Source organism: Accipiter gentilis, chromosome 17 (genome assembly GCF_929443795.1).
Source record: "Accipiter gentilis chromosome 17, bAccGen1.1, whole genome shotgun sequence".
Classification (NCBI taxonomy): domain Eukaryota; kingdom Metazoa; phylum Chordata; class Aves; order Accipitriformes; family Accipitridae; genus Astur; species Astur gentilis.
In genome coordinates this window covers 3,414,722-3,438,074 of record NC_064896.1, presented here as the reverse complement: position 1 = coordinate 3,438,074, position 23,353 = coordinate 3,414,722, and the positions used below count along the sequence as shown (strand labels likewise).

General features: G+C 60.8%; 3 protein-coding genes across 4 annotated transcripts in view; 1 reads left to right on the top strand and 2 right to left on the bottom strand.

Annotated features, from left to right (window-relative positions):
- CAP1 (cyclase associated actin cytoskeleton regulatory protein 1) overlaps positions 1-23,353 on the bottom strand; it is a 156,047-nt gene that overhangs the window by 19,318 nt on the left and 113,376 nt on the right. The window contains exon 1 of one of the 2 annotated variants that reach the window (XM_049820877.1): positions 11,085-11,090. The exons of the other annotated variant lie outside the window; for it this stretch is intronic. The gene's annotated coding sequence lies outside the window, so the exon portion shown is untranslated. Of the gene's footprint in view, positions 1-11,084; positions 11,091-23,353 lie in introns of those variants that run through there. 2 annotated transcript variants of the gene reach the window in all.
- On the bottom strand, positions 827-11,110 carry MFSD2A (MFSD2 lysolipid transporter A, lysophospholipid). Its single transcript, XM_049820863.1, has 14 exons — positions 11,029-11,110; positions 10,761-10,883; positions 9,982-10,106; positions 6,329-6,452; positions 6,118-6,196; positions 5,393-5,565; positions 5,193-5,283; positions 4,443-4,564; positions 4,044-4,127; positions 3,027-3,110; positions 2,578-2,690; positions 2,223-2,366; positions 1,850-2,026; positions 827-1,482 (listed from the first exon to the last, which is right to left on the bottom strand). Exons 1-14 carry the CDS (start codon positions 11,104-11,106, stop codon positions 1,425-1,427), a joined length of 1,575 nt encoding a protein of 524 aa, XP_049676820.1. The 5' UTR covers positions 11,107-11,110; the 3' UTR covers positions 827-1,424.
- Positions 18,016-23,017, top strand: MYCL (MYCL proto-oncogene, bHLH transcription factor). The gene is made up of 3 exons (XM_049820881.1): positions 18,016-18,069; positions 18,224-18,731; positions 21,187-23,017. The coding sequence occupies exons 2-3, from the start codon at positions 18,230-18,232 to the stop codon at positions 21,744-21,746; spliced, it is 1,062 nt and encodes a 353-aa protein (XP_049676838.1). The 5' UTR covers positions 18,016-18,069; positions 18,224-18,229; the 3' UTR covers positions 21,747-23,017.

Sequence of the window (23,353 nt, the reverse complement as noted above, 5' to 3'; positions counted from 1 at the left end):
TTTTAAAACCCCATCCTCGTTCCACTCCTTTGTACCCAAATGTGGAACAAAGGATGAGCCATCCTTCCCCTGAGCCCCCCTGCACAGAGGCACTGCTCTCAACTCAGGCACTGACCCCACAACTTTCTTGGTGTGACAAATGTGCTTAACAAAAGGCAACAGCCCTGTCTCCCAGCACAGTGGCCACAGGGAACAGCAGAGCTAGCACAGTCCCCTCACTCTGGCCATTTGCCCCAACTGTATGAGAGGCTGCTTCATCTTTAGTGCATCCTTCTTGTGCTTACTCCAGCCTGCTTCTCCCCTGTGCATTACACTTGCTGTCGCAGGAGCACAGTGCTCCTGCTGAGCAGGGAGGCCAAGACTCTCCCCATTTCTGCTGCGGAGAGGGGAATGTGAGAGCAAGGTATAAATATCCACAAAGATTAGCGCTTGCACAGCACTCTGCCCTGGGAGAAAGTGTTGAGTGTCACCCACAGCCCACATTCCCTTTCTCTCCACTCCCCAGCTGCCTCTCCTGTTCCCAGCCCTGGGTTCACAATCTCTGCAGCCAGCACTTTGATTTCATTCCTCCCTCCACCCCCATTCCCTCTTGAAAGGGAGAAAATAATAGAGCCTTTGTTGGGTCGCTGCGGCACAGACATCGAGCAAGGAGCCGCACGGGGCTAAGGGGCTGCCGGGCACAGCCGCCTGCCTGGATTATGGCATTCCTGCACCTTCAGCTCAGGGGAAGTCAATCCTGCACCCCATGGTGTGTAAAGGGACCCTGGGCTTGCCGACACCCACAGAAAAAACAGCCAAACAAAAAAATCCTCCGCAGTCATGCTGCTGACTTCCCCCACTTTTATGTAAATTAATATTAATAGCTCCTCAAGTTTGGTTTCTGTACAGATATATACAAATAGGAAATAGTTTCATATTTACATCATTAAGTTAATTAGGCTCTATAAAAAAAGAACAGCTTTCCACATTAGTGTCATATGTACAGACAGCAGAGGTGAGCTCACGTCCTTGCCGCGGTCACATTGACAGTGTAATGTACACTAACCATTACCCCCGGTCCCACAGGCAATCAGCCCTGCACAGGCTGGGCACAGACGGGCAGCGGGCACGAGTGTTACAAGCAAAAGCATCCTGCTTTGGGCTTTTTGCTCTCTGGGACCTGGCAGGGAATAGCATTTGTTTCTCATGAGGCACACAGGTACCACAGCGTCAATTCGTGTAATGTACACTACCAGCACTCTGTGGGTCCCATGGAAGGCACAAGACTGGCACAGATCTCACGTTTGAGTCGGTAGATGCTCTGCACGGCTTCTCCCAGGCGCTCCTTGACAGTGCACATCTACAGCAGCACGAGGCTGGTCCAGTCCTGGAGGGGCCGAGTCCTTCGGAGAGCCCCAGTGTGAGCGGATGGACCCAGCCCAGGGTCACACGATGCTGGCCAGTTCTGTGTTGTCCGACTCTGAGCTGCTGTTGCTCTCCTCCCTGGGAGCAAAGGGTTGGGGAGAAGGCAGGGAGTGAGCCATGGAGCGAGGCTTGCCTCCGAGCAGACCTCTGCCTTGGAGCTACCAAAGGGCTCAAGAGGGATGGCACCACCTTGCGCGGTCCCGAAATGAGTTTTCTTTAGCAACTGGGGCGGCTTCCCTGTTGATCTCAAACACTTTACGCCATCTCTTTGGAAGCTGGGATTGGGAAAAGAAGCCAGCCCTTCCTCACCCCACCACCCACGGGGCTTGGAGGATTCCTGGACAAGTCACAGTGTGTCCCAACCTGTCTGGGCCTGATCCTGCCCCCACACACCCTGCTGGCACACTGTGCGCTTCCTACCTCCGTAGCACAAGCTAATGCTCACCTTAAGTCCTGAAGGGCTTTCTTGTTTTTTCTCCGCTTCTCCTCATCGATGGGGTACAGCTTGAACAGGAGCAGCCCCAGCAGGATCAGCGCCACCGGCACAGCCGACACCAGCATCTTCAGGGTGAAGTTCACATCGCTGGGCTGGGAGCAGCCCCGGGTCTGGTACCCTGCAAAGCTGTGGACAGAAAGGGACCTTCAGGCAAAGGAGTTTCTAGGAGGCAAACCTGTCCCTGTGGGGAGAGGTTCGTGGACCCACAGCTGGATTTAGACCCCGCACCTCCCTCCTAGCCCTTGGGAAGCAGAGATGCCTGGATGCAGAGGCATCAGGCTGGCCTCCCTCCCTCCTCTTCAGCTCCCACGCAAAAACTCACTCTAAGCTGAGCGTGGAGATGCCCAGGGAGACCCCAGAGGTGAACTTGGTGAAGAAGACATAGAAGGAGAAGAAGATGGCTTCATGGCCATGGGAGTTGGGGTGCTGCAGCTTGAAGTCATCTATGACGTCTGGGAGCATGGACCTGCATGGAGAGCGGGATGGTGAACACTAGGACTGAGCCAACAAAGCATCTTCTCTCCCCGCTGAGAGGATTTCCCTTCAAGAGCCCCATCTTGGGCTGAAAACATTGCAAAAAGGCCTCCCAAGGATTTCTAACCACTCCAGCAGGCTCTGGAAGCACCTTGCCCAGCTCTTGGGGTGCAGTGCTGAGAGCACCAGGACCTCACACTCACCAGGGCAGGAGGAAGGCAGCAGCGACGCTGATCCCAGCTGCAACGGCCACAATGTAGGTGATGATGAGGTTACTGTCCAGGACGGCCACCATGATGAGGAATGGGATGGCAGACTGGATAGGGGACAGAAACCAGGTTGTGCCAGCAGTGCCTGACCCAGACTCCTTGGCCTTTCCCCTTCCCTCCCGTGCATGCCAGCCTTCCAACCACAGGGATGGCCAGGGAAGCAGCAATGCAGCCTTCCTCCCAGAGCCCCGCAGCAGCCATTTCTGCTGGCCTTGGCCACATCCATGACAGCACTGTTAGCAGGATGAGGAACAGGCACCAAATCAGCAGCAGCAGCTGCCCCTGCCCAGCTCCAGGTCCTCTCAGGAGGGCACAGCTCTGCTCATCCCATGTGGGAAACACCATCCTCACATGCATCTCTGCGCTCGAGGGGACCCACTCACCGACATGCCCACGTAGACAGCCGTCTTCTTCCCAAAGCGGGTAAGGAACCACTGCCAGAGGGGAATGGTCAAGGTGGCTGAGAGCTATGGGAAGAGAAGAGGGCCATGGTGTCACTTGCTGGCCAGGCTCTTCTCTGGGGGGAAAAGCTCTTCCCAGCAAGGAGCAGCTCCTGGGCACGGCCTCCTCCATCACATTTCCAGCTTTTTCCAGCACCTCTGATTTCCACACGCTCCCGGGGCTGGCATGCAGCCACACTGCCTGCTCCTGCCCTCATCCCATCCCTCGCCTGTCTCCACTCCCAGGAAGGAGAGCTTGTAATTGGAGCGGGTGTATGGGGCCACCTCCTTCCCCAGTGAAGAGCACGCTGGCACCCGGCACCACCAGCCTCAGGGCACCCATCAGGTGCCAGCACACCTGCCCAAACAAGGGGAGGACCAGACTTGATCCTCAGTGCCGGGAAAGGACCTGATCTTGTCACCGCTGCTGGCACACAGCATGGCCAAGAGCCAGGCTCTGTGGGGACCTTGGCACCTTGGACCTCTCGACCCCATTGAGCAGGAAGGGTGGGAAGGGCTCCCAGGGATGAGGCAAGCTGGAAAGGGCTCTCAAGGAGCTGTTTTGCTCCATCTTCCTGGCAGTAAACACTGAGATCTTTTTCTCGAGGCGGGGGGGAGAGGGGGGGAGGGAGATAGTGGCAGGATTTGGACAAAAGGCCCCCACGGCTCCTGGTCTCCCCGATCTCTGGCTGCCTTCACACAGGAACAAAGGCCTTGCTGTTCCTGCCAATCCGCCTGGTCTTTGCAGGACATTTGGCAGCTCCTTCTCCCCCTCCTCCTCCCAGGGGACCTTCGGTCACTGTCCCCACAGCAGACCACCGCAGCCCCGCAGCCTCTCTTCCCCTCAGCCCACAGAGAACCCATCCCATGCCAGCTCCTGGGGAGGACCCACAGGATCCCACAGCAAGCATCCCACCGCAGTCCCGGCCCCGAGGGGCTCCAGGACAGTGCTATACGCACCATGATGGCCAGGAGGATGTTCTGGAACTCGTTGCGGAAGCCCAGGGTGTAGGTGCAGAAGAGGGCAAAGTTACCCTCCAGCAGCTGCAGAGGAGGCAAACAGTGGTTAGGGGGGTGGACAGCCACCCCAGCCACGCTGGAGGGATGTGCTCCTCCTCGCAAGGCTGCACCCAAAGCATAAGCAGGGAAAGAAAGCAGCCATTCACCGACCCATCCGAGGGCACGAGGCCACATCCTTCCTCTCTGCCTGGGGCAGCTCCGGCTCATTGAGCTGCCACCTCACATGCTCCCAGCCCGCTGGGATCCTCTTTGGGCCCTACGCTGCTTGCCCCCCAGCCATCTCCAAGCTGTGCTGCTGCTGTTCCCTCTCCCCAATCCTTCAAGCCCGGCTGTGCTTACCATGAAGGCTAGCGAGGTGAAGAGGAAGCCGGCGATGAGTTTGATGTAGGCACCGTGGTTCATCACCAGCTTCAGCCCCTGGAAGAAGGAGACAGGCTCATCCGACTGGAGCTCAGAGGACTCTGGGGAGCAGAGCAAATCAGCCCATCGTTAGACCCGCTGAAACAGCACCCTTGGGTGCAAGGGGTGCAGTGCATCACACCTGCTGCTGAGCACCCTGCACAAGCCCCTGCCCACCTACAGCATCCCACCTCAAAGGAGTGAGGGTAATGCCCACAGGGACATCGCTGCCCTCACACAGGGGTCCCTCAGCCCCACGGAGGGAAGAGGATGGCCTGGTAGATTCACCCAGGATAAGCAGAGCTGGTCACAAAGCAGAGAGGGAAGGACAGGAACTACTGGACTTTGGATATCACCTCACCCCGGGATGCCCTAGCTGGCACTAGCAACCTTGGCCAGCCAAAACTGTGCAAGATAACATTTATCTCTGACAGTGCAGAGCAGAGAGCTAAGTCCTCAGGGCTGTGCTGTAACATACCCTGGAGATGCTCTGGCCTCCTGCCCACAGTGCTGCCCTTCTGCAGCGCCTTCCCCATGCCCCCGTACCCAGACCTCAGCTCTACCTGTCCCTCTCTGGGGCTTGACCCACAATTGAGGGCCCAAGAGCTCAGCCAGGCTCCTGGGAAGTCCCTGGCAGGAGCTACAGCATTTCCACAAAATTGGAGTATTCCAGCATGTCTCAAGCCTCACCTCTCTTCTCCCGCACGCCTACCGACAGGATCACGGCGCAGAGGATGTAGAGTCCCCCGATGACCCCCGCAGCAATCATGTAGGCATTTCTCTGTGCAAGGGAGGGGAGTGGTGAGGGAGGGGGCTCATCCCAGGAGCCAGCCCAATCAAAAAGGCAAGCACAGTGGGACAGGGGCTGCCAGCAGGTCCCCCTGGCTTACCGTGTCTGTGAGTGACCCAGTGTCATGGGTCATGTTTAGCTCCTCCATGGCCACTGAGGAGTTGGTCTTGCCGATGAAGACGGGGCTCTCGATGCAGGGAGTAACCACCTTGCCCACAATCTGGCCCTGGATGGCAGTGCCCAGCACAGTGCCCAGCACTTCCACCGTCATGCCTGGAGGGAGAGGCCAGCGGGACTGAGCACAGCCCTTCTCCACAGCAGAGCCTCCCCAGCTGCTATTCATTCCCCTTCACCAGGAGAAATGAGCCAGCTCAGCTCTCCTACAGCTCCTTCCAAACCACCAAGAGGTAAAGCCACAGGGAAGGAGAGTGTCTGCTGGGGAAACTGAGGCAGGGAGAGAGGCCAAGACTTGGTCCTGCTGCTCCCACTGCTGTATGACAGAGCAGAAGGAAAGATGCAGGAGCTCAGATCCCCCATCATCTGCTCCAGGCACTTGGCCATTAACAGGGACCACCTCCCCATCAGCCCAGCTCTCACTGGATTAGACAAAGATGTCTGCTGGAGGAGCCGGGGAAGAGGAATGGGAAGAGCTTGACCAGCTGCAATTCAAGCCCTGAACAATGTTCACCACACACCATGCTTGGGGATGCCAAACCTTTTCAGCAAGGCATCTGGAGGAGGATCATGCCCCAGCAAGAGCTGCAGCAAGAGCTGAGCACCGGCTGCCCCCTGTCCACGTTAAGGAAAGGAAGGAAATACTCTTACGGTAGGCAGTGGCCGAGTCCCGCTCGCTCTGCTCCCTGCTGATGAACATGGTCAGCGCTGAGTAGGGCACGTGGAAGCACTGCAATGGCATGAGGGGAATTAGCTCAGGGATGGGAACCTGCCTCTCTGCATAGCTCAGCGAGGTAAAGGCAGGGATTCGTCCTCTCCATCCCTCACCCACCAGCCCTGGTGTGTACAGAGCCCAACTCACCGTCACAAGAGTCTGGAAGATGCAGTAGAAGACGAGGTACCACATCACTTGGCCTCTGGAGATGTCCGGCACAAACCAGATGAGGAAGTAGGAGATGACGGCAAATGGGGTGGAGAAGATGATCCTTTGGGAAGACAGAGTGTTAGCTTCGCAAGCACAGAGCGCCTGGGTAACCCCACTGGCCCAGCTCTCCCTGCTGCCACAAGTCCAGTGGGCTTCAGGCATCTGATTTTGGGGACTCCTGAGCTGCCCCAGGGGTGGCCCACCCTGCTCCAACACTTGGACAAGAGGTGGTTGCCACAGGTGTGATTCAGACCACCAGGCTGAAGGCAGCAGCTCAGGTCTTACAGGATGGGAAGCAGAAGAGCTGATTCAGACTTCCAGAGAAGAGCTTTATTTGCAAAAAACAGACATCCCTACTTTGATGGAAGCGATTGATCTGCTCCTGCCTTTGGCTTCCATCCCTGGCCCCAACCTGTCCCCCAGGCAGCACTGCTGTGTGTTCAGCAGTGTGTAATCACCTCCCTCATCCTGGCAAGGGCTGGGGACCGGCCAGGTAGCACAGCCAAGCAGCTCAGCCCTGCAGGCCCAGCAGCCAAATGCCTCTCACCAGCTTGGCTTTGCTGCCAGCCCCCCCTTCAAGCCCTGGTCCCGGGGTCACCTCCATTTTACTGGCAGGGATGGGGCAAACCACCAGCCAGCGGCAGGCTGGCTCCTTCTTCCACCCCTGCCCCCGGAGCTGTGGGCACAGGGACACGGGACGCAAAGCGCAACAGAGGATCACAGGGAATTGCTCAAGCGCTGGGCCTTGGCAGCAGTCCCAGCCAGGACTGGCCGGTGAGGGTGATCACAGCGGGAAGCCACCCAGAGCATCTCTCCGCTTCATCCAGCGCATCTCATAACCCTTCTCCTGCTACAACCCAGACAGGGAACAGCTCTACCCTGCACCAGCAGTCCAAAGACACCACGAGTACCCAGGTCCTCCATCACTTGGGAAGGCACAGGAGGAATTAATTCCTCCTCCTGGAGGGACGCAAGCCAGGTATTAAGGTTATTTCCACATCTGTTTAGGAGACTGATTTTGCCTGGGGATTTGCAAGCACCCTGCAGTCCACAAACTACCGGACAAGGGCTGTATCCTGGAACAAAGCCAGCAGAACCGGACATGGGACACAGCTACACACGGTCAGCCCTGGCCCTCTGCCGCTCTGCTGCCAGGGTACAGCGAAATCTTTCCGTCCGGACTGACGTACAGGACGCAAAGTTTAAATTTAAAGTTGGAGGGGTTGGGGGGAGGAGAATGAGAAACCAAATCTCCATGGATGGAGAGCCGGCAGAGGCATTGCACAGGACCCAACACATGCACATTTTTCCATGAGCACGTCACCCAGCAAGGGGGAGGAAAGGGGCGAGCCGGCTCCAGCCACTCCTCTCCTGCGCGCTTATCGCCACATGCATACGTGGAGCCAAGGGAAATTTTAAATGAGTCACGAAGCCGCGCGGCGGGAACCACGTCACCCTCACGCCGGGTGCCAGCGTGTTGCGCGTCAGATGCGGCAATCCCCCGCGGGCCCACCCTGGCACCGGGACCGGGGTGCTGAGCCCTGGCCAAGGCTGACCCACAGCTCCTGGCAATGGCAGAGAAGTGACTGAGAGTTACCCCTGACCGAGGCCGAGGTGATTAAGACGCTCTCGCTCTCGGAGGAGGCCGCCGCCGTGACGCGCTCGCCCGCTCATTGGCCGCGGCGCGATGGTGTGTTCCTTTGTGCCATGGCTCGCACACCCCTTCCCAGCCCGGCGGTTAACTGTTTGCAAACGGCGGCTGCCCCGGAGAAGGAAGGTCAAAGCTGGGGCTCTTCAGTCACCAACACATCAAGGAAAAGTTTAGTCACCGGAAAGTCTGGGATGATCAAAGAAAAGGGGATCTGCTCAGGGCTGGGGACAGAGCGGGGTCGCCGAGGCTGGGGGGAGAGGAGGAGGCAGCTGGTGGATGAGCTGCTGGGACAAAATGTGCCCAAAAAGTGTTTCAAAAAGAAAGAATCGAAAGGGTGACGGCACTCAGGGAAAGTCTCCTCTCCCGAGGAGCCGGAGCAGCCCCAAGCTTTGAGCTAGAGCCGAGCTAGAACTGCCGGCAGCCGGCTGGGGCTTGGCCTCGCGGATTAGACACTTCAGAGCCCAGCAGAAACTTTGGGCAATAAACTCTCGCACACAGGGGAGTTACACAGAGTCACCTCACGGGTGCTGAGGGTTGGGGTCAGGCAGCAGCCTCGGAGATCACCCCGCAGTGCCTGCAGCTCCTGGCTTTGCACACAGGGAAACTGAGGCAGCAGCAAGCAGCTCCGCAGCCACACCAGCCTGGGGCCGTGAAGCCCACACACAGGCGACAAACCCCGAGTTCGGGAGGTTTAAACTCAGCTCGACTCCATCCACATTGGACTCGGCGGGTTGCCTTTGAGCCATGTACAATAGCGGCAAGCTCCTTGCAGCCGGCTGCCCCAGCGCAAGTCCAAAGCTCTGGCTAATTTTAACGAAGCAGGAGCCGTTTGGAGGAATGCAGCTGCTTCAATTCCCCCACCCTGCCTCGAAGATGTGAAATTACAGAGATCGGAGCCGTGGTGACCATCCAAGCACAGCGGCTATCCTGCACAGCCCTGCCTGCACGCCCAGGCGGCTCCGCGCAGGCAGCCCTGCTCTAATCTCCGGACCCCAGACCCTGCCACATGTGCGGCTGTAGAAAAACTATTTCAGGCCACGCGTGGAGCCTGGCTTTAACAACAGCCGACTGCCACTGCCCAGAGCTATTCCAGGAAAGGCCGGAAGCAGAGGGTATAATCTGCGGGGGAAAGGACGGCATCCCTCTAATTCCACTCCCCCCCCCATGCCCACCCTCTCGGCTGCATTGTATTTCAGCAATCCCGCAAGCTCCCAGGATGTGGGTTATTTTAGCACCACGACATGCCACCATGTCCACACTTAGGCATTAGCACGCTGCAACGCCCCGTGTCCCGCACAGGGCCAGGTCTTTACGGATGTCCTAACTCTGCCCTGGGTGCAGGCATTGAGCCCTTTAGGGCTTTGCAAACCCCGTCCCATCTCCTCCAACTCCCTTCTGCACCCCTTCGCTCAGCACCCTGCTTCCAAGGGCAGCAGGAGCGCCCGCACGCAGACACCCAGATCCATGACAGCTGTTTTCCTGCCAGAAGAGCATCCTCGTGACTGTCAGCCGGCACCCCACCACCGTGCATCAACTGCGCACACCCCCGTCCCTCCTCCCTACGGGTGTGATGCCACCTGCTCTGCTGGCAACGTGGCCCTGCCACCGGCCAGGGCTTAGCAAACGCCGCAGCAACAAAGTCCGGCATGGGAGCAGCTCTCAGGGAGGCTGGAGCTGCTGCAGGTGCAGTGACATGGAGGACAGCCAGGCCCACCTCATGCGGGGACGGTTTGGAAGCAGTCAGAGTAACAGGCACAGACTTGAAGCCCCAGCTGCTGGCAGCACCTTGGGCTTTTTGGAGAACTTGGCATCTCACCTGGGTGAGATAGAGCATCAGCACATCCTGCACTGCAAAGCTCATGTCAATGGAGACCCAAAGCTGACTGGGAGCGCTGTGACATATCAGGCGGGGATGTGGGGTGCTACAGGCGGCTCTTACCAGGGCATCAGGCGGCCAAAGCGGGTCCATGATGTTTTGCTGATGAAGAAGCCCACCATGGGGTCTGTGATGGCATCCCAGGCTCGCCCCACAAACAGGATGATGGAGGCGTAGAAAGGGTCCAGCTGCCGGGAGAAGATCTTGTGTCAGGACACGCAAACCCCCGTGCCCCCGGCTGCCCTTCCTGAGCTCCTCAGGACCTTCCCAACTGTACTGCGGCCCTGTCACCATTTGGGAGCAGGGGACCAGTCCGTCAGCCTCTCCATTCAGTGGGATTTGAGGCACGGTGACCCAGTCCCTCCCGGTGATGTCCCACCATGCTCTTTCCACACCAAACTCCCACACCTCGGCGTGGAGCTCCCCAAAACCCACTCTGCACAAGGGTGCCCCACGGGCATTTCTCCCCGTGCCTTCCCTCCCTATTTCACACCGACTCAAAACACTGCGGGTTCGCGGGACAGATCCCGCAGGACCGACACTGCCGGCTCGTTTTTATCACCTGGGTAGCCCGAGGCACGGAGCGGCCGAACGGCTACACGCGTGAAGCCAGCCCGGTGGAAACCCACGACCCTCGGACCCACGCAGGACCGCGACTCCTGCGTGACTGATACCCCCCCCTTCCCCATATACATCCCAACGAGGTACACCGCTTCCAGCGGGGATCGGGGCACTGGCAAGCCCCGGGCGCGCCCCCCCACCGGGCAAAGCGGCACCGGGGACCCCCCCCCCCGGTCCCGGGTCCCGGTCTCCCCCTACCCCCCCCCGGTTCCCGGCCATACCTGCGCCACGTCCAGGAGGTAGATCTGAAGAAAGAAGCCGAGCGCACAGCCCGTGATCTGGTAAGGGGCCCCCCCGACGGCGTAGCACAGCTTACTGCACACCGACAGCCGCTCCCGGTTCTCCTGCAACCGGACTCGGTGTTAGCGCCACCGGGAAGCCCCCCCCCCCCTCCCCCCTCCCGCCTCCGCGACCCGATATCCCCCCTCCACCCCCTCACCCCCCCCCCCCCCCCCTTCCTTTGCCGGAGAAGCCGGTCCCGGAGCTCACCCTGCGGCGGGGCTGGCGGCAGGCGGCCGGCAGGAGCCCCCCGGGCCGGGCCCCCTCGGCGCCGCCGCCCCCGGCCATGCCGTGCGCGATGAATGGGACCGCGCCGCCGCCCGCGCGGGCCCTTGTACCGGCAGAACCCCGCCCCGGGAGGGGCCGCGCCCGACCCGCTCCCCGCCCCCCGGGCAGCGGCTTGCCTCCTCCTCCTCCTCTTCCTCCTCCTCCTTCTCCTTCTCCTGCCCCGGCTCTTCGTCCAGCCCCCGGCCGCTTCCCTCCGTCCTCCCACCCGCTGCGGCCCCATCCTTCCTCCATCCTTCATCCCTCCGTTCTCCCATCCCTCACCCCATCCCTTCCCTCCATCCCAGCCCTTCCCTTTCTGCATCCCGTCCCTCCATCCTCCCCCCCACCAGGTGCCCCCAGCGGTGGCAGAGGCCGAGCGAACGCTGCGTTGCCCTACGAAGGGTCAGGGCTGCAAAAGGCACCGTCACTCTCCCTGTCCCGTGGGTTCCCAGTGGCACCAGCCAGGGTGAGGCCTGGGGACTGGAGACCCTCAGTGCCAGCCCCAGCGTGGCCCCACTCTTAACCCCCCTCCATGTAGGCCCATTGAAGGGGCCAAAGTGAAGCAGGACCCCCCCACCCCCAGCATTGGTGTCCATGGTCCCTGACTGCTGCACAACAGCTTTGGTGGGTGACGGTGGCTCCCGGGCCCCAGCACCTCTCCCTGGGCCACCTGCGGTGTCCCTTGTGCCAGACGGCCATGTGGACATCAAGCCCAGCACCTCTCAGCTGTGCTGGGTGCCATTTGCCCACCAGCAGGTACACGTACGCCTGTGCCAATTCCGTGTCACCACAGCGACAGCCACCAACTCCGCTCAGCTCAGGCCATCGGGGTTCAAAGATCACCCTGAGATGTGCCATGAGATGGGGCTGCACAGCAGGGCTGAGCCAGCGTGGCACCCAGTGCCATCACCTGATTGCCACTTGGAGTTGGACTTGGAGCTGCCCTTACTTGGGGACAGGGATGGGCAGGCAGGACAGGCAGCTGGCACCGAGCAGGGAGCTGGGATACAGAAGAGCCCAAGCGGGTGCTGGGGACGAGCGGGGCGGGTGGCCCCTGGCATGGAGCAGTGGCACAGCAGCTCCGGGCACTCCCTGGTTTCAGGAACGCTGAACTGGTGTCACCGTTGACTCAAGGGGTCTGGCCCCTCACACGTGTGCAGCAAGTTCCTCCGGTGCTGCCACACGTCACAGCCCTGCGCCTGGCCACGCTGGACTCAGGGATGCCACCTGCCAGGGACGGGGGCCTGTGTGAGGCTTCAGGCTGTCCAAATTTGTTCAGTGACACAAAATACCTTGAAGCAAGACAGGAACAAGGTGTGTGGGTGATGCCACTTGCCCGGCCAGTTTGGCAGAGATCTGCCTTGGGCTCCTCGCCCTGCTGTGCCATGCTGGCTCGGGTGCATCTGGCACCAAGCAGCCCCAGGACAGAAATCCTGGTAGGAGCTGGAAGCCTTCCAGGTCCCCCAGGAGAAAGGAGCCTCTTATCGGGAATGGGTTTGTGCCTACGTCTGCTGGCACACATGTGTAACGAATTGGATGGGCTCTGCTCTCCCTGAGCACCAGAGCTCAGGCGATGGGGACGAGCGTCATCACCCTGCACTGCAGTGAGCAGCACGAACAGTTTAAGGGGTCTCGGTTTCGGGTGCCTCCTGTGCTGGATGGTTGAGAGAAGTGTGTGGCCATGCTGTGAGGCTGCAGCCAGCTCACTGCTGGCTCTGGGTGCTGGCGTGGAGCGGAGGGCCCTGGACACATTCTTGCTGGGGATGACCATGTCCCCGTGCAGCATCGATGCAGCCACTTGGGGACATCTATGTGAATTCGTGTCCGTGCCTGAGCCTGGTCCTGCACCACCATAAAAGCGGAAATTTGGGTACCCCAAGGTTCTTTGCTCCCCCAACACACGTAACCAGGGATCTGCCGGGGACGCGTGTTTGAGTCAACACCCTCCAGGCTCCGTGCAGGACCCCTGCTCCGTGCCTCAGTTTCCCTTTCCACAGAGAAGGCCTCTTGCGCAGGAGCAGAGGGGACTCCCATGGTGACACTTGCCCACCCTGGAGGGACCGGGCTCCCCGGAGGCAGGGTCATCTTGTCCTCAGCCCCCCACTGTGTTTGGCCCCAGCTCTATTGCTCTGCTCCCTTTGTCCCAGGGGCTCCTCAGCTCCTGATGCTTTTGGCATTCCTATCCTTGAGCAAAGTGCTGAGAAACTGCCTCCTGGGCAAACCCGGCTTTAGGGGAACAATGAGCCACCCTTTGTGTTGGAGATTGTGCAGAAAGACCACAGATAGGTGTAGCCCTGCCTTACATATGAAGTAGAAGAAGTAGAAAGAAAGACCAGGATTTCCCCGGATTAGGAGGATTTTCTCCCCCAAATCTGGTATTGCACAATTTCCGGTGGGGGATTTTAGACCTTCCTGCCAAGCAGATGTTCTGGGGGATCCTCACAGCAATAAATGAGCTGCCAAGGGCTGATCCTAGTGGGGATGTCAGTGCAGCAGCTCCTGCCAGGCTTGGGGTCCCCAGGGACCCACGTGTGGTTGGGGCTGGGCCACTCACAGGGTCACCCTTGGCACCAGGACCAACTCAGCGTGATGGTCTTGCAGGCAAGACCAGATCTCAAATACCCTCTGATGGTGATGCTACCCCATCCCGGCCTCCACATCCCAGAGCTTGGGACACCATCGGGCTCCGGGGGTGACTCTTCAGGGGCTGGGACCCAAATGCTGGTCCTGCAGATCTGGTTCAGCCCCAGGGACATGGTTCAGCCCCGGATACAGGGGTAGGGATGGGGGTTGCTCCAGTGGATGATGGCTCTGCCATCCTGCCTACCACCCACGCGTCCCCGCTGTCGCATATCCGGCACAGCCCGGAGCAGGAGCTGAGCAAGCGTGAGCACACCCGAAACCAGACAGCCCTGCCAGGCTGGGCCAGCCAGGACTGGGAGGACGGGTTTGGGGGCAAATGGCAGAGCGTTGGTCCCAAAGCTGTTGGGGGGCCATGGGCCGCAGGCCAGCCTCAGTGTGACTCCCCAGCTTGGGAATAGTGCTGCCTGCACGCCGCAGACTTCTCCAGGGCTCGGGGCATCTCCTGGCATCAGGCAGGGTGTGCTGGGGGCAAAATGGGTCTTGGGGGGAGCTGATGGTGCATTTTCCTCCCCCTTCTCCGGACTTCACTGCCTGCTAAATTCAGAGCAGGTGGCTGCACCCCTGGGAAACTGGGGCTGGTGTGACCCCAGGGCTGTGAGCACCGTCCCCTACCCCGTACATCTGGGCACTATTTTGTGGTGCTCCCGTACCCCGCAGGGACTTGAGCAGGCATTTTGCAAGGGCCCAGCCAGCCCCTGTGACCGCTGCCCGACAGCTTCACAGGGACAAAGGGGACACGCTGCCCGGCAGCATGTGGCAGCCACCCTGTGCTGCCCACACCTCTCCCGTGTGGGACCCTGGGGAGCGTGTCACAAGGCTGAGGGGGACAAGATGGAACCGGGATGTGTTGGCATGGGGGGTCACAGCCTCTGCTGTCCCTGGGGATCCAGGAGCCCTGTGGGGACAGCAGGGTGGCTCAAAGGCTGCTGCCGCACTGGGATGGGGACAGCCAGAGGCAGAGCCCAGCTCAGGCTGCCCCCAGGACAACTGTCAGGCTCAGGGTGGCTGTCAACCGCGGGGAAACACTTTGAGACTGAAGCTTCAAAGTCCAGCCCTGCTGTCAGTGGGGATCCAAAGGGCATGGATGTCCCAGGAACTGCTTTGAGTCATGTGCCGGAGCCGTGCCAGCCACCGGCCGGGCCACGGCGGCTCCCGTGGACCTGTGCCAGCGCCGGGGGCACGTGCTCGGTGCTGGCTGTCAAGATGTGCCAGCACCCTGCGACTCGGGGGGGGCACGGCAAGGTGCTGGCCTGGCCCGTGGGTGGCCCCCCCAGCCCTGTCACCTGCGGAGACGAGGTCCCTGGGGCAGTCACCCGCCCACCCCTGTTTGCACAGCCGGCGCGGGTGCTGGCAAGAGGCTCCTGGATCCTGTTTGCCAAGTGCCTGGAGAGACTGGGATGAAAGGGCTGCGCAGGCCCTCCAGCCCTCTCCAGCGGTGCTTTTGCACCTTCAAAGCATCTGGAGCCCCTTGAAGCTGGGTCAAGCTCCTGCCTCACCCTGGGAAAAGCCGGAGAGTTCCCTGAAGCCAGCAGGGAGGGGGAAGGAGATGTGGCCGAGAGCTATAAGTTGTAGGAGCCTTTGCTCCTGTGCCTGGGGATGTGTTGGTGTTGGAGCAGGTGGTCTGGGGCAGTGCCAGCTCTGTCCCCAGTCCTGACCTTCCATCCCTGCTGTCCCCAACGGCACTGGGGCAGGATGAACATCTTGCAGCCCCCACAGCAGCTCAGCCCCTGCCTTTAATGTTGACGGGGCAATTTGTTTCCTAAAAAGAGGATTTCACCCATGCTTCCCGGGGAGGCCAAAGGGATGGGAGCGGGAGGAGCCTGGCTGGGGACACCCTGGGGACGAGCCTAGGGCTCCCAACCTGCCTGGGGACTGGGCCAAACGCTGAGACCCGAGCACGAAGGGACCGTCAACCTGGGCTCCTTGGGACTGTGTGGGTCCTGGAGCTCCTGCCCTAGTCCCACAGGCATGTGGCGGGGGATCGGGATGCTCTGGACAAACCAGGAGGGCGTGTAGGGTGCTGCAGCCATCGTGGGGACCATAAGGCACCCTTGTGGCCCCAGCCCCAGCCCCAGTCCCACCACCCTGTGCTGACCCAGATGCACGAAGCTGGCGAAGCTTTGCAAGCTCAGCTGCACCCCGAGCCAGCAAGCAAAGGGCTGAAGCAGCCCTGGGGCACCCCACATACTCGGGGACCCTGGAGGACAGCCACCAACCAGCCCAGCGTCCACTACCACCACTACCAACCCTTCTTTGCCCCCCCCCCCCGTGCCCTCCGCCGACTTCGCAATGGGGAAACTGAGGCACGGAGATGTGCGCAGCGGCCAGCGCCGTTCCCCCTTGGCGGTCCCCTACGGGACCGGGGCTGCCCGGTGGAGTGTCCGTCTACTCCCCCCGTCCCGTCCCGTCCCCCCGTTGCCCCACGCACGGTGGTTCCCCCACGGGCCCCCCCTCCCATCCCGAGTCCCAGCAGATGGCGCCCTGCGCCCGCCGGTGGCGGCGGCCGGAGCCCGGGACCGGGGGGGTGGGAAGCCGGGGGGGGACCGGGAGGGACCGGGGAAGGGCTGTACTGGGCAGCGCTGGGATATGCTGGTTCATGCGGGGCTGGGCAGATCCATGCTGGGCTGTGCTGGTCCATTCTGGGCTGTACTGGGCTGTGCTTTGCTGAGCTGGTCCATGCAGGATCATGCTGGACTGTGCTGGGAAGAGCTGGACTGTATTGGGCTGGGTGGTGCTGGTTCATAATGGACCATACAGGGCTATGCAGGACTCTGCTGGGCTAGGCTGCACTGGGCTGTGCTTTGCTGAGCTGTACTGGGGTGTGCTGGTCCATGCAGGATCATGCTGGTCTGTGGTGGGCTGCACTGGGCTGCGCTGGTCCATGAAGGACCATAGAGGGCTATGCAGGGCTCTGCTGGGCTAGGCTGCACTGGGCCGTACTGGGCTATGCTGGTCGCTGGACTGGGGCAGATTGCTCCCTGCAGGGCTGGTGCTGCAGCCCGGGGACCCAGCCCCCCCAGCCCCCCCAGCTCCCAGCACCACCAGCTGGGATAGGTCTTGTCATCCCAACTGCACTGGGTGGCAAAAGGAGGGTGCTGGGGCTGAAGTGGGTTAGTGCACGCTGCTGGGGGGAATCTGCTCATCCCGGGTGGACTTTGTAACGGCACGTGTGTGTGCGTAACGATGCCACGGTCATTAGCGTTCGAGGTGAAAACCTCGCTGTGTTTTCACAACATTTATTGCCCTTCCTAGAAGGACCTTGGTAGTGGAGAGATGCAGAATCCCATTGCGCTCGCCCGGATCCCGGAGGACACAGCATGTCTCTCCGGACCCCCAGGCTGGATGTGCCGGGTGCCACACGGGCAAAGCCGAGTTTGGGCAGCAACGATGCTGGTGGTGGGAGCTGTGTGTGCGAGAACAGCTCTGTTGTGCCCCAGTCTATCTCAGGATTCTCTCTGGCCTGTTGGTCCCAGCTTTACTGGCAGCTCCCGGCCCCGCTGGATGGTGGTTTTTGGGGGGGCGAAACTCCCAGCTGGATCTGCGAGGGCTGCAGTGGCTCCTCTGTGGGAACACCCCGGGCAGGACACAAACATTAAGTGACCCCACTGCTGCCCTGGGCCGGAGCCGCTCTCCTGCCCGTGTCCGCAGGGAACAGCCACGCAGCTGGGCGATGGGTGGCTGTGGCAGAGGGTGGTGGCAGTGTCCCGGTGTGGGTTTGGGAGCCTAAAGGGAAGTGGGGAGATGCCCAGGCAGGAGGAGAAGGATGCGAAAGTGCACCCAGGGGTGGTTTCTGGCAGTGGGTGATGTCTGGCTGTGACACGTCCCCCACTTCTCCAGTTTGCTTTGCCATCGTGCTCAGCCCAACGTCCCCAGGCTGGTGGTGGCACTGCTGTGCTGGGGTGTCCTCAGCCAAAATCTTCCTTGCAGGAGTCCCTCCTTAGCGCTTGCAGAGGCAGGGGGGGGATGTCCCCCCCAAACCCCGTCCTTTCTGACAGGCTGGCATCAGGAGCTGGCGGGGCGCTCTGGGGCGGGGGGGGGCCCAGCGAGGGTCCCCCAGCCCAGCACACGGGGTGGCCACTGGCTAATAGCCCCGTTAGCATCCCCGTTAGCAGGACCAGTGAACCGGGGGGGGGGGGGGGCGGCATCCTTCACACCGTGCCCCCCCCCAGGGAGGCGGGGATAGGGATTAGCCCCTCCCTCTATGCAAATCTCAGCCCGTGGATTGGCGGGCGGGCGGGGCCGGCCCCCGCAGACAGGCTATAAGTGAGGGGGGGGGGAAACAATGCACCCGCGGTCCCGGCTCGGTGGCTGGTGCCGCCGCCATCCGCAGCGCCGGGGGAGGTGGGTGCACCGGGGGCTTCCCCCTCTTCATCCATGGGGCTGGGGGTGCCCTTTTCCTGAGTGGGGCTGTGGATCGGGCGGGGGGGTGTCCCCCGTTTTCTTTCTGCTTTCCCCACCCCCCCCTCCCCATCCCCCGCCTTTGCCGCCCTCCCAGGCAGAGATGGAGTTTGACTCGTACCAACACTACTTCTACGACCACGATGCCCAGGAGGATTTCCATCGTTCCACGGCCCCCAGCGAAGATATCTGGAAGAAGTTCGAGCTGGTTCCCACTCCCCCCGTCTCCCCCCTGGGTATCCCCGGGGAGAAAGCCTGCTGCTCCGGGGCGGAGGGCTCCGGCTGGCTCTCCCGCTACTGCCTGGCCGGGGAAGAGCCGGAGTATCTCATAGGGACGGGAGAGATCTTCGGGAACCTGAGCGCTTTCATCCTCAAGGATTGTATGTGGAGTGGGTTTTCAGCCCGGGAGAGACTGGAGAAGGCGATGACAGAGAAACTTTCCACGGGCACGCAGAGGGCCACCCCCCACAAACCTTCCTTCGCGCAGGATTTTGGGTTCAGCAGCTCGGTGAGCGAGTGCGTGGATCCCGCTGCCGTCTTCCTTTGCCCGTTGGCCGAGAGCAAGATCCCCGCATCTTCGGGATCCGAGGGCCAAAGCGATTCTGGTAAGGGACCCAAGCTCTCCGCCGTCCAGGTGCGGGCTGGCCCCGTCCCCCCACCCTCCCCAGGTACCCTCCAACCTTGCTGAAACCCACGGGGAGCCCGGCGTGGAGGACACGCGTGTCCACACATGTGCGTGCCGGGAGGCTTCCCAGCCAGGCAGAGCCTTTGTTGTGGCTCCAAGCGAGTCCCGGTCCCGGCCCCCGTGAACAAAGCGGGCTCGGCTGCTCCCCTTCCTGCGGGATTTCTGCTCGGGAAATCCCTACCCCTCACAGGAGGGTGCGTGGGGCTCCCCCCGACCGCTGCGTGGGTCTCTGGTGGTCCCTCTCCCTCGTCCCGACCCCACGGGAACCTCGCGGGTAGGTTGGTGAGGGGCAAGTTTGCAGCTCAGCGTGGAAAGTTTGGTTTGGGTTTTGGTTTTTTTTTTTTTGAGCTTTGTAGCGTGCTCTGCTGCCGGCTCGTAACCTCGGCTGTTTCCCCAACCCACCCGGGACGGGCTTTCCTCGGGACAAAAGGCAAAATGTCCCCAGGGGCCGGCAGGTCGCGGAGCAGCGGCCGCGTCCCCCGAGGCGGCGGGACGGGCAGGAACATCCCGCATCAGCGGTGGCTCGTCCCGGGACACCCCTGGGGTACCCCTGCTTGTCCCGCGTGGGGAGGGGGCTGGGAAGCGGATGCCTCTGAACCCCCCTCCCTCATCTCAGGCCATAACCGCCTCTTTTCAGTCTCTATTTACAAACACCCCGGGTCTCCCCCCCCACCCCCCTTGGCCCCGTAGCCCCGGCGAGGGGGGAGGGGGGGGCCCGTCGGCTGTTTCCCTCTCTCCCACGGAAGGTGGGCTGACTGGGCTGCCGTGGAAGCGCTGATAACGGCCCCGCGGTGCCTTGACCCCGTTAATAAATCTGCCGGTGGCAACGACCTGCGCCGGTGAGTCAGGGAGCGGGATGGGGACTTAATGCCATTAACAGCCCGGGGACGGTAAGCAGGTTGCGGGCGTTAAGAGGCTTAACCCAAATTGGGGGGGACCCGGTTGAAGGGTTGGGGGGGGGGTGGGAGGAGGTCCCGGTCCCGGTGGGGTCCCGGACTCGGTCCCGGTCCGGATCCGGCCGCGCCACGTGGGCGCCGAACAAAAAGCAACAGATTGCAAACAATGAGAGGGGCAGCGTTGATGGACAGAGGTAGGAACCAATGGGATGGTAAAGTAGCCGGCCGGCCCCGCCAGACAGCCAATGGGTGGCTGGGGTGGGCGGGACTCCGCGATCCGACTTTTATTAATGAGCGCGGGTGGGGGGGGGTGGGGGGTGCATGTGTGTATATACACGTGGCTGAGACCGGTCGGGTTGTGACACTGGTGACCGCGGCCTTTGGCGTGTGTGAGGACAGCGAGTGCCCCCCCCCACACACACACACCAGTAGCTCCAGTAGCAGGGCGGCTTAAGCTTGCTGGGCAGAGCCCCCAGAGCCTTGGGGGGGGGATGTTGGGGGCCACAAGCAGGAGAGTGCCCTGAAGCCCCGCTCCTGCGGCCCCCGCTGGCCCTATCGCAGTAGGGGTGGGGGGCCAGGCCTCTGCCCGAGATGCCGGTGGGGGTCTGAGTGTCTCGGGGGACATTTAAGCGAGTGGCTGTATTTTCCCCCAAAGCCTAAGAAAAAAAGGTGGAAGCCCGTTCCTAAAGCGAGAGCGATCGCGGGGGGTGTCTGGAAGCAGGTCACCCTGCTGTCCCCAGGGACCAGCTTTGTGCCACTGGGATTCACTGGGAGGGGACAAGCTGCGATGACAACAGACGGGGTGCTTTGGGTCCGGTTAAGCTTTATTTGTGTCTCCTGCTCACAGCTCTGATAACCTCCCCCCACTGACTCTTGGGCTTGCGATGCCTTCGAGGGTCACCGAGTCCTTTGGAGGGACCCCTTCACCTCTCCCTCCCCCCCCCCTGCATCGTGGGGGATTGTCCCCTCTGTCCCCGGGGAGCCTGGGCTGAATGGGGTTTATCGCTTGTGAAAAGTAACAAGTCACCGAAGTGGGAAGCTGCAGCCAAGGGGAACAAAGGGCAGTTCTGCCCCTACGTCCCTCATTTACAATTCCAATGGGCCATGAAAGCGCCCGACCAGGATGAACTTTGGAGTTAGGCTGTCCCAGGTCCCCAGCATCCTGCTCCTCATGGCCCCCGGGGCAGGTGGGTTCGGGTGTTTCTTAACCGATGATCCTTTATCCTGGACACATGTTGCTCCTGGTGCAGAAGTGAGGTGAAAGTAAAGCTCTATCCCAATTTCAGGGGATGGGGCACATGAATGTGGAAGGAAAGCTCCTTCCTTTGCGATGGTATCGGAAAAGCACTTAAATCACATAATCCCTTCTGGAGGTCGCAGAGTGACTTTGCAGTGCATGAGCAAACTTCTGTGGGACAGCAGCGGGGAGATCGTCCAGGGGCTCCCAATTGATGGGGATTTTTTGTCTATTTTGAGCAGAAGGTGAAGAGATCGATGTGGTGACAGTGGAGAAGAGACAATCGCTCAGCCTGAGGAAGCCGGTCACCATCACGCTGCGTGCCGACCCCTTGGACCCCTGCATGAAACGCTTCCACATCTCCGTCCACCAGCAGCAGCACAACTACGCTGCCCGCTCACCGCCGGATGCCTGTCCCCCACCAGAGCCACCCCAACAGGCTGAGGACGAGCCACCAAGTGCCACGGAGCCAGCCCCTGCCATCGCGCTGCCTGAGCCCAGCTTGCCGAAAGCCAGCAGCAGCCCCGGCTCCGACAGCGAGGACGTGGCCAAGAGGAAAAATCACAATTACCTGGAGCGCAAGCGGCGCAACGACCTGCGCTCGCGCTTCCTGGCCCTGCGGGACCAGGTGCCCGGGCTCGCCAGTTGCCCCAAGACGCCCAAAGTGGTGATCCTGAGCAAATCCTCCGAGTACCTGCAGTCGCTCATCAGTGCCGAGAGGAGGATGGCGGCCGAGAAGCGGCAGCTGCGGCTGCGGCAGACCCAGCTGCTGAAACGGATTGCTCACCTCAAGGGGCACTAGTGCCCAATGTGCCCCCCACCCCGGTCCCCACGACCCCCCCTGGCTCCCTCTCAATTTGCACATTTTTTAGTTTTGGGTTTTTTTTTCTTTTTGTTGTTGTTGTTTCTTGAACTGTTGGCCCCAGGGGGCTGGAGCATGTGGCGGTTGCTGCATGTGGGGTGGCTGCGGGAATGGGGCCACAGCAGGGCCCCCCCCCCCCATGGCATGACCTGCTTGGGGCTGGCTTCTTGGCACTGGGTGTTGCAAGATTTCCCCTGTCCCCCTTGTGAAGCTTTCTGAAGTGACTGCTTCAATTTGCAGGCTCAACTCTATTCCCCCTTCCCTGGCAGCCCCTGCACCCCTCTCTGCCATCTGCTACTGACAGCATCACTGGGAGCTGCCCCTGGGCACCCATCTCGCCCTAAAAATCCCAAGCAACCATGGTCTGCTTCGGTTCAGGGAAGCAGGTAGAGGCAGACACAGAGAGCCCAGCACAGGGCTCGTCTCTGGACGGATCCCCATGGAGATGGCGACGGCAGGGTGTCTCTCTCACCAGGGTTAACAGCACCCTGTGGGCAATCCCCTTGCTCGGCTGGACCGTACCTCACTTTCTTACCACTTCACGCAGTAGCTTGTCTTGGATTTTATGTTCTAGAAACTGCTGCTGTAACTGCGAGTCTTATACTGGAGGCTGTGTTTTTATACTGTATTTTTGTACCACTTTTTGAGAAGTATTGGTAAAGAGTTTGCTTTTTTTATATATATATAAAAACTTTTTTTGTTTTGGAGGGGGGTTCCTGCTGCGGGGGAGGGCTCAGTCCTGCTGCACTTTAGGGAGATCAGGAAGGGGCTGGCTGAGTCCTCGCAGAGGCCGGTTCCCCCCTTGCAGCTCTCCAAACCACCCATTTGCAATAACAGGGGATTTTTCCCCTTTCCCACGCTTGTGACCCCCTTTCCCACCTTTGTGAGTGCCCCCTCACCAGCAGCCACCTAAAATCCCCGGTGAAGCTTTGGACTTTGCAGGGAGCCTGGCTGGAAGGGGCATGTTGGGTGCATGGCGTGGGGGGCTGTGCTGCCTTCGAGGCTTTCCCCTGCTTGTGCTGTCCTGCTGCCCAGCCTGCAGTGGGGTATGTGGGTGGCACGGTCCCCTGTCCCCTCCCTGGGGTGCTGGCAGGGGTGGCCCCGCAGGACAGCACCCTTGGGTCCCTGCTGACCTGCTGAGAACCGTTAGAGTTAACACTGTGGTCGGATTTAGCACTTTCTTCATTACCTCACACTTCATAAATAAATAAGTTTGCAACAGCTTGGGTTGGCTTTTTCCATGCAGGTGGCTGTGGGTTTCCATGCATCACACCATGATGCTCCTTGGGGGGGCTGACCTGGCTGCTGTGTTTTGGGGTGTCCTGGACACAAACAGAAATGAATATATTTTGCACCGGGGCTTGGCTGCCTCGCTGCCAGCAAGACTGAGCTCTTTGTCCTGACTTTCTCCCAGCGCTTGAAACAGAAGTGGTCACAGTGGTGGGGCCGGGGAAACAAATCACCTGGATTATTTTTCCTCCTTTTAAGTGGCTTTATTGGCAAGGAGGGGCAGAAAGCCCACACTGGGCTTGGAGAAAGCTTTAGTG